This window comes from Medicago truncatula, chromosome 8 (genome assembly GCF_003473485.1).
Source record: "Medicago truncatula cultivar Jemalong A17 chromosome 8, MtrunA17r5.0-ANR, whole genome shotgun sequence".
NCBI lineage: Eukaryota > Viridiplantae > Streptophyta > Magnoliopsida > Fabales > Fabaceae > Medicago > Medicago truncatula.
The window spans coordinates 11,688,325-11,698,259 of NC_053049.1; the positions used below are offsets into that span (position 1 = coordinate 11,688,325).

Sequence of the window (9,935 nt, forward strand, 5' to 3'; positions counted from 1 at the left end):
GTCATGTATGTATTTTTTAATAAAGTTTGGTGAACAAGGATCAATTTGTTAAAAAAAAAATACAACTTAACGGACTATAAATATATCAATAAAATCAGTTAGTTGCTTGGTAGAAAAAGTAAAATTATAAATTTAGTCAATGTGATTAAACAAAACACAACCTCTATGTTTCATTTTTAATTGTCAACAACAGCTTTTTTCCCTCTGGAGATACAATGAAGATTGTAACATAAGGTTTTAACTTGTTCTTGAAAAATTAATGTTTTTCATTGATAGCTAGGTGACAAACTCATAAGTTCTACCAAATCAAGCTAGCTAGCAATTGGACTTGATGAAAAGCAAACTTATTAAATTAAGTGTCTTAATTATTTGACACAAGAATTTTGTCTTTTAAACTTGATAACTCTATAAATACCCTAATGGCTAAACTCTACTTCACACCATCATTGAGAAAAGAAAATCAAAATAAAATGAAGGGTGTCAAATTTAGTTCAAATTCCAATCAAACCATGATCTTTCTTCTAATTCTTGTATCAACTTTTTGTCTAAGCATTGAAGTAGCATCAGGACAACTCAATAAAGCAACCTTAACATTGAACAGTTTTGAAAAAGGTGGAGATGGAGGAGCAGCATCAGAATGTGACAACAAATTTCACTCCGATGACACACTTATTGTAGCATTATCAACTGTGTATTTCAACCATAAAGAGAGGTGTTTCAAAGAAATTACTATTTTTGGTAATGGTAGAAGCGTGAATGCCATGGTTGTTGATGAGTGTAAGTGTGGAAACAATATTGTTGATGGTTCTTCTGCTGTTTGGAAGGCTTTGGGTGTGCCTGAAAAAGAGGGTGAAATGGACATTTTTTGGGGAGATGCTTGATGCAATTAAAGGAGAATTTATTATATCTATGTTTGTGTGTTAATGTGTATGTATTTTTATCATAATACATACATATATCAAGTATAACAGACACAGTTTTCTCAGTTAAAATAACGGTACAAATATACATTAAAATGTCACGAAAAAGTTTTAATATTAGAGCTTTTATTCTCCACATAACATATCATTAATATGTCGATGAAGTGTCGGTTTAGTGATAAAAGTTTTATCTTGTTACACTCAATATTGGATCATAGTCCTAAATTGAAGACGACTGTAAAGTATATCTCCATCACTTGTAGTGATTTATCATTCAATAAACGACTAATTTTTATGATATTGAATAATTTTTTGTCTTAGACGAAGTTTGGTAAACAAATGCTATTTTTTTTTATAGGATAATGCTTATTTTAGCCACAAATATATCCACCACAACTCCTTTATTCCACAAAATCCGGATTTCACACCCTTCCACTGTTTAACACGTATGCTTCGTGAGGTGCTCGGGACAATTTACAATAAAACACAATACAATTAAAATTGTCAAAATTATCTTGTCATGTCCCTTATTTTTTAGCAGATACACACTCTGAATATGTGAGGTGTTGTCATTGTAATCTCTAAATGTATTAAAGTTGCAAGTGCATCCGCAAGTGTCTTTATGTTTATTATTTTACAAACTAACTTGATATTTTAGGACCAAAATGAGTAACAAGATATGTTTGACGACTAAAATTACTAATTAAAGACGTTTGTTCCAACTAATTAATGTAAACAAGATTCCATACGAAAGTGTGCAGATGTTTGATGACGTGTTTGCAATTTCAATACGTTTAAAAACTATAAACAATACTCCCTCCGTTTCATAATACTTGTCCATTTTAGAGAATAATTTTGTTTCAAAATACTTGTCACTTTCAAGTTTCAATGCAACATTAATTATTGACTTGTCAATAATACCCTTGCATATTTATTGTAGAGAGAGAAAAAAGTAAAATGAAATAATAAATGATTAAGGGTATTATAGAAAACACACATATATTTTCATCAAAAATAACAAAATTTATTTGGTTTCTTGGTTAGTGCAATTTCTCCAAAATGGACATGTATTTTGAAACGAAGGGAGTATCTCACATGTTAATCAAAATGATTGCTAACTCGTAAATATTATGCTAAAAACACCATAACGTAAACAAGAGAAAAACCAAATATATATCTATATATGGTACCTATAGCATCGCCAACCTATAATAGATAAATTATGGTCCAACTTTACTCTAGAAAAATATTAATATAACAACTAATATATTAATATTTGCCTATAATAAGAAAATTAATCAACAAAGACATAATATGTGGTGGGTATGTGTTAGTTTGTATTTTTAAGCGTGTGATTCGACAAGAAAATTGGTTATCAAGACCATGAATGAAATTCTCTAATTGCGGGATGGAGAATAAAGATTTCGACAGGAGTGGTTCGACTAGTTCTTTAATTCGACTAGAGGAATTCAAATCATTGCTAAAGAAGCAAGATTAAGAGTCCAGACACGTGGAAGCAGGCTTAAGCTATTGAAAAGATGTAGTTTAGAACCGTTGGTCAGTTAGTTATTTTTCTTATGTATATATAATAATTGGAGTGATGCTATATATCACGAGAAAATTCATCAAGAATGCATCGTGAAAGCTAACAGCAAGGGTAATGAAAAAAAAAAAGCCTGGCCCACCATACATGTTGCAGTTACAAAAAAACATTCAGGAATTAGCTTTTACACATGTCGCAAAGATTTCGTGAAGCATGATTTCGCTATAAGGAGCATTTCCGATAGTAGTTTTTCATTAAAAAAAAGGTCACAAATCATTTATCAAAAGTTCTTCAAACTTAAATACCCATCGTTAGAGAGAAACGAGTGTCAGAATATATGTAATGATTTGATGAACCATTTTCTTATTAAAGCAATGCAATTTACTTTCTTTAAATTTCTTTGCCTTTAAACTCAAAGTCTTTTATTACTTGAACTTTAAACATCCTTGTTATTTATGTCGAACAAACTTATGAATATGATGAACATTCATACATTTTCTAGAAATTTTTTGTAGAACATGTCCTAGGATTTCTAGTTTGATCATGCAAGCAACTTTTAAGATTAGTCTTCTTGTTTACCAAGAACACCGGTAAACAGAATGATGGAGTGATGACTTGTGTATTAAGAGTCAAATTATACTATACTCAAACACTACATGTCAAAATGAACGGGTTGGTTTGGACAAATTTTTTGGGCATGTTTAGACAAACAACTTAATTTGTAGCTTATAGCATAAATGTTGACCATGGTAGTGATATGTCGGCCGGAGGAAGGTGAGGAGGACATCAAGTCATTATGTGCAGGGTCGTTCCTAGAGTTTTACAGACCTTAGACATAATATGAGAAAAGAGCCCCTAACATAATACATCATAAAAAAAATTAGTTCACTGTTATGATTTTATTAGGTCTTCATTTCGTTTCCTTTTTTCGCTTTTCACTACCAAATAAATGTTTTTTTAGGCAACATCTGTAAATCAATCAAATACTTCATAGACACAAAAACAAAATAAAATACTATAAAAGTAGTGAACAATAACACATGCGAAGTAGACTGAAATTTTAGCACCTAAGAATAATAACACCAAAAAAGTAAAAGTATATCAACACATAATTAATTAAATTTTAAACTTTTGGATGAAAAATACTCCAATGTTAAACTCATAACAACAATAACATGATACAAAATTAGTGTTTGACTCTTTAGAGGAATCATAGATACAATAACTCCTTTGTATGCTAGAAATACATCATTCCTCTTTTTATAAACTATAAGTATCTCTAACAAGTTCATTATAATGATACAAAATTAATGTTAGACTATTGTTAAATGTGTAACTTCAATGGTGTATTTAAGCACACTTAATAACTTATATTAATAGTTTTATCACACTTATGATAAGAAATTGCCTCATTGAAATTGGTGAGACCCACATTAAAATTGACGGTTGATATCTCAACTATGCTGACACCCCAAAACATCGTATTTCAAATGCAGCTATTAAAAAAATAAAAACAAAACAAAGAAAAATGAGTGAATGCGTCTCACATCGGTTTCATGATCATGAATGTGTCTCGCATGATTTTGCATTATCAAATTCAATTTTGCAATCATTTTAATCAATTCAAGAAAGTTAACCTTAGTATAATGATATAATTTAATTATTTGGAACCTTTGAAAGACAAGATTGAGATTAATTTCTCTAATGAGTCCATTTTCAACTAAAATATAATTTGTTTTGTTATAAAATTATCTCAATTTCTTTGATAATAAATATCACCAATATTTTTAATATTAGTGAGGCACATTATTAGGAACAAATGGTCCAAAAAATATCACCAATTTTATCGATAATAAAATTTTTAGCACATTATTAAGAACAACCAATTTTTTTTATAGGGATGGTGTATATAGAATTATTGTGGAATATAGGGGTATATATAGAGTATCGCCCCAAAAGGCCAAAAAAACATTAACAGACTTCAGCTCAGCCTTTCATCATGTCGATGTTTGGGGCCTTTCTGTGAACTTTGTTATCGGCATGGGTCCTAGGTCGTCGCACCCCCGACCTATGCCTAGGTCGTCCCTGATTATGTGGTGATACACATGCTACAATGGTCGAGACAGAGGATCATGACCCTGTGAGGGTGAGCCAACTTCAAAAACTCGTCGTTAGTTAGGATTGTGGTAAACAATTCACCAACTTGAAGCCAAAATCGCTAGTAAATTTTGGTCAGACGTATAGTGGTGATCTGTTAATAGGCTAAAATTGTTGTTCCTTCCGTCTCTTAATACTTGTTCTCTTTTTTAAATTATTTGTCTAAAATTATTTCTCTCTTTTACAATATCAATACAACATTTATTACTTTTTTTCACAAACATACCTTATTTATTGCATTTCAATCATTTATAAGGAAAATGCTTGTTGGCACGAGACGAACCAAGCACGACATGCAACAAATGAATATTGACATTAGATTGCAACACTTTTGTTTCTCTCTCTTCCATGTGGTTTGTTTCAATGGTTGATACATGTGACGTGGGTTTGTCGTGCACTATAGCATTGTTCCATTTATAATTATTCCATTAACCATAATTAATAAGGGTGTTTTAGTAAATGATACACATTTTATTATTAAAATCAACCCTATTAATTATTTTTTTAATAACCGTGTAAAACTCAAGTATGACACTTATTATGAGACGGAGGAAATAGTAGTTTCTTTTAGATTAATTGATCTTCAAAATGATTTAAGAATACTAAAAGGGTATGTAGTCAATTTTATTGCAATTTCAAGAAAGAGAAGGGCTTTAGAAACTAAATGTTGCATTTTGTTATTATTTTTTATTTTGGTTTGTAAATAGTGAATTGGTGAATGTTAGTATGCAAACACCTAAAAAGTTATTCGCATTTTCGCATGAATGAATTTATGATGAAACATGTCAATGAAGGAATGAATGTATGAAGAAATGAATGAATGTTGAAATAAAAGAATGTAAGAAGTAGTGACTAAAACAGATAAAACTTAGTTTCTGAAATTGTTGCATCGTTTTTTCTCTGTAACTCATACTTAATTGACGTTTCTGTCAGCGGCAATTAACTATCGTGTCGGAAGCGACAATTAACTATCATTTGTGAGCGAACTATAATTAATTGTCGTTCGAGACATTTTCTTCAGTTTGAGGTGTTTGTGAGCAAACCATAAATACCTAAAGAGCAATTTTCAACTGTTCTTGATTCGAAGTTGGATTACGATAACAGAACGGGCCAAGTGCATCTAAACAAGCCCAAAAGAAATAAAGGTCAAAACCCACGCAGGGGTATTTTGACCTTTATTTCAAAGACGACTCCCTTTCTCTCCTCATTCTGTCAGGCCTATGAGACATATCTAGCGTGACTTAACTCATAGGAGTATTTTTGGAATTTCAGATCGGAGCGAGCAATTTTAGTTGGGTAAAGAGCAGAATTCTAAATGAAAATTATTTGGGTCAAAATGCATTATACAATATTTTTAGTTTTATTATTACGACAATAATAGCATTATGCAAAAGTAATCTTCAGAAAGTGCAACCCAAACACCTGTAAGCATTCATCATCATGGAATTCGTAATCCAGTTGCAATGAATAGCATTTCTCCAATCAAAATATGACTCCAATATCTCTCAATTCTTGATATATATATTTAATATCGAGTAAATAGTCAATTTTTCCTGTGAAATTGTAAGTTCCATCAATTACCTCCTTGAAATTAACAAAACTTCAATTACCCCCCTGAAATTTCACAACGTTAGTCAATTTATCCCCTCCGTCAAATTTTTCTGTTAGTGAACATGACGTTTTGCAAATACCCCCCCTGAAGTTTTGCACTTATGTGCAAAATGCCCCCAAAATTTAAAAATTTATATTTTTTTTTCTTTAAAACAAACAATTAATAGTTAAATATTAAAACTAACTATTAATTTTGGAATTTGGGAAAACTACATGCATATATACATCAAAATAGGCTCCAAAATGGGGGAAAATATGTATTTTTTAAAGTGACAATAATGGGATGATTTGTGGATTAATATTGGAGGTTGTGTAGTTTAAATGGTTTGAGCAAATTGTTGAAGGAGTTGGAGGAGTTAAAAGACTAAGATGGTGAAGGACAAAATATAAATTTAAATCTGATTATTAATTTGTTTAGAAACCTCTAAAAATAATAATTTGTCTATTAGAAATAATCATTATTGTCACTTTAAAAATACACATTTTTCCCTATTTTGATGTATATATATATATGTAGTTTTTCCAAACTCCAAAATTAATAGTTAGCTTTAATATTTAACTATTAATTGTTTGTTTTTAAGAAAAAAATAATATAAATTTTTAAGTTTGGGGGGCATTTTGCACATAAGTGCAAAACTTCAGGGGGGGGGGGTATTTGCAAAACGTCATGTTCACTAACAGAAAAATTTGACGGAGGGGGTAAATTGACTAACGTTGTGAAATTTCAGGAGGGTAATTGAAGTTTTGTTAATTTCAGGGGGGTAATTAATTAAACTTACAATTTCAGGGGGGAAATTGACGATTTACTCATTTAATATCTCTCAATATTTTTTTATTGTTATTAGCATACACATGTGTGTCTATATATATATATATATATATGTGTGTGTTATCTCAAAAAAAAATATATGTGTGTGTGTGTAAAAAACCTTCTGACTGTTGGAGCTTGATAAATGTCACCTATGACTCTTTCAAAAAAAAAATGTCACCTATGATTTGATTGACTTTAGGCCGGAGGAATTTTTTAAATTTGTAGAAGATATTGCTTTGTGCATGGTTTAAGAGTATATGTATCATGGCTCATGTCATATAACTTTGTCTAATCATCGACAATATTGAGATAGCTGCTCTTCTCAAACAAGATTATTTTTTTATAGGGGATGCTGTGATTTTAGTCAGCAATTGTGTCATGGAAATACAAGCAATGACATGATGTGGATAAAGATTTATTTCTAAATTCAGAAAATAATTTCATAGTTTATACTACAAGCAAGTTTGCGTAAGTAAATAGTTTATAGACAAAAAGCTAGAGCTTGTCAAAAATTGAGATGCAAAAAGTTAATTTTAATCAATCAGCATGAATTTTTCCTTTAAGATATTATTTTTGGTATCCCACAAGTTTAATACATGGGAGATAATCGTTTCCGAAACACGATTCAAATTTTGATTTGTTATGTTATAAGAGACAGCTAGTTTCTTCGGCTAAACTCATCTCGAATATGTTCCCTATAGGATTTGATCAAAGAAAGGGATTTAGTTTAAGGTTGAATATGTTATTACTCCTTGTAAAAATGGGATCTTCTAAGTTTAATCCTATTAAAAAAAAGGTATTTTAATCATTCAAATTATATTCATTTCTTAGGCATAGTAGTTCTCCAAATAAGGATCAATGTTACAAGAAATGAATTTGTGTACGTGCACGACTAAATTACATTCTTTATCTTAAATAGGGACTAAGTTTTGAAGGTCTCAATTTTGTAAGAACACAAAATATATCTGACCAATTACCTCCTAGGAAGAAGGAATTATGGTTACTACCAAAAAGAAAGTAGAATGTTTATTACTGAAATTTATAATTTATTATAAGGTTAAATATATTTGTAATCTCTAGAAAATCATTACCTTTCAAGTTTAGTTCTTAAATAAATTTTATACATTCTAAGTCCCTCTTTGGCTTTTTATAGGGACTATTTTAAAAGATAAACACCTGACTTTTTGAAGAAAAGAAAAATAAAACAGGTACCAACTTAAATTGTTGAGAAAGCAAATAAAATTCATTATATAGTATCAACATCAATTTCTTGCTGTGTGTTAATACTTACTTCGACAATAACAAAAATTCCTAGTCCAAGCCATAAATTGTAGTCTGAAATAAAGCTGATTATATGATGCTCAATTGATTTTGACTTGTAATTTTGTCATATATTTATGAACGATAACATGTTGATGCTATACACCATATATATGATGACAAGTTGGTCCATTTTTTTACCGTGAAAGTTAAAATATATCATGTTCAGTATATATGATCACGTACATACCAATGTTTACTAACACAAAACAAAAAAATGGTATATAAACTAATAAAATGTTGGCTTGAAATTTGGTCATGTATGTGTCATTGTTTAGTAGATTTGTTAGAATTGGAATGATGAGAAGAACAGTGGTAGAAGTTACCTCACTTTGCTTCATGGGATCTTAGATCTGATCTATGCACAATAATATTTTTAATGTCACTAATTCATTGAAAGAGCTATAGTTAAAAACAACAAGAAATATTCATGAAAAGGGACTAATTGTCTTCATGTGATTAAAAAAGTAAAGTAATTTTTAGTACCTTGCCGTATTTGGATGGACTTCTGAGTCTAGGGAACACCTCACCTCATAGTGTATTTATGTTCTCTAGAACAATACTAATTGCTTTATCAAAAAAAAATAAAAAATAAATACTAATTGCTCTGCAAAATTAAGAGAAAAAGTTAAATATTTTAAGATAAAGGATAAAACTAAAAGAAAAAAAATTAGACTGAAAAAGAGAACAAATATTACATATGAAAGGTTAAATAAGTTTTTTGTTTCGATAAATATATCATTTTATTTCGTCACTATAAAACTTTTCTTTAAACAATGGTCTTTTAAATGTTTTATGTCAAAAAAATTGGTGATCATTGTTAAAAGCAAAATGCTATTTCTCTACAAAAATAACATCAAGAATTTTTTAAGACACGGCTGACAAGTTTTAATTACATGATTTATTTGTTCACTTACTTTTTTAAGCCACACATCCTTGAATTGTGGCAAATAGTACATTATGATTGATTGACTGCTCTTTATTCTTGAAGAATTCTTGATGTTATTTTTCCTAGAGATTACTCAAAAAAAAAAAACATAATGCAAAGGAATTAATGGATGAAAGATGATGATGATATTATTATATAGACCGAAAACTTATTTTAATGTAAGTTTTTAGCCTATCTATATATTGTCACGTGTCCAACCTTTATCAACAAGGACCAAATTTGCTTGGTGGTTGAAAGCATTTCGAAGGTCTATTTTTGTAGAAATTTTTTAGAGCTAAAAATAAAAGATTGTATATTTATATGAACTAAAAATTATTTTATATATCCATAAACTAAATAGTTTAAATAAGAGTAAACCGAGAAGAAAAAAAGTTAATGTGCTCTTTGGAGGTAAGATCGAGATTTCTATGGTTACATTAGAAGAAGAAAATAAAACAAAAAGGACTAGGGTTTACGGAGGTAAGATCAAGATAGCAACATAAGGTTCAAACTAATCATTGGACTTGATGGAAAAACAAACATGTTAAATTAAAATGTCTTAATTTTTTAACATAAGAATTTTGTCTTTGTGAGCTTTGACAACTTTATAAATAACATGTTACCTAAACTCTACTTCACACCATC

At 29.7% G+C, this 9,935-nt stretch overlaps 1 protein-coding gene across 1 annotated transcript; it reads left to right on the forward strand.

Annotated features, from left to right (window-relative positions):
- The first annotated feature begins 490 nt into the window (after positions 1–490).
- Positions 491–978, forward strand: LOC25500900 (ripening-related protein 3). Its single transcript, XM_013589400.3, has one exon. The coding sequence runs from the start codon at positions 510–512 to the stop codon at positions 879–881; it is 372 nt and encodes a 123-aa protein (XP_013444854.3). The 5' UTR covers positions 491–509; the 3' UTR covers positions 882–978.
- Positions 979–9,935: the final 8,957 nt, after the last annotated feature.

What these genes read in the sequence shown, in the direction of transcription:
- LOC25500900 (XM_013589400.3), top strand. Translation starts at nt 510, where the DNA reads ATGATCTTTCTTCTAATTCTTGTATCAACTTTTTGTCTAAGCATTGAA.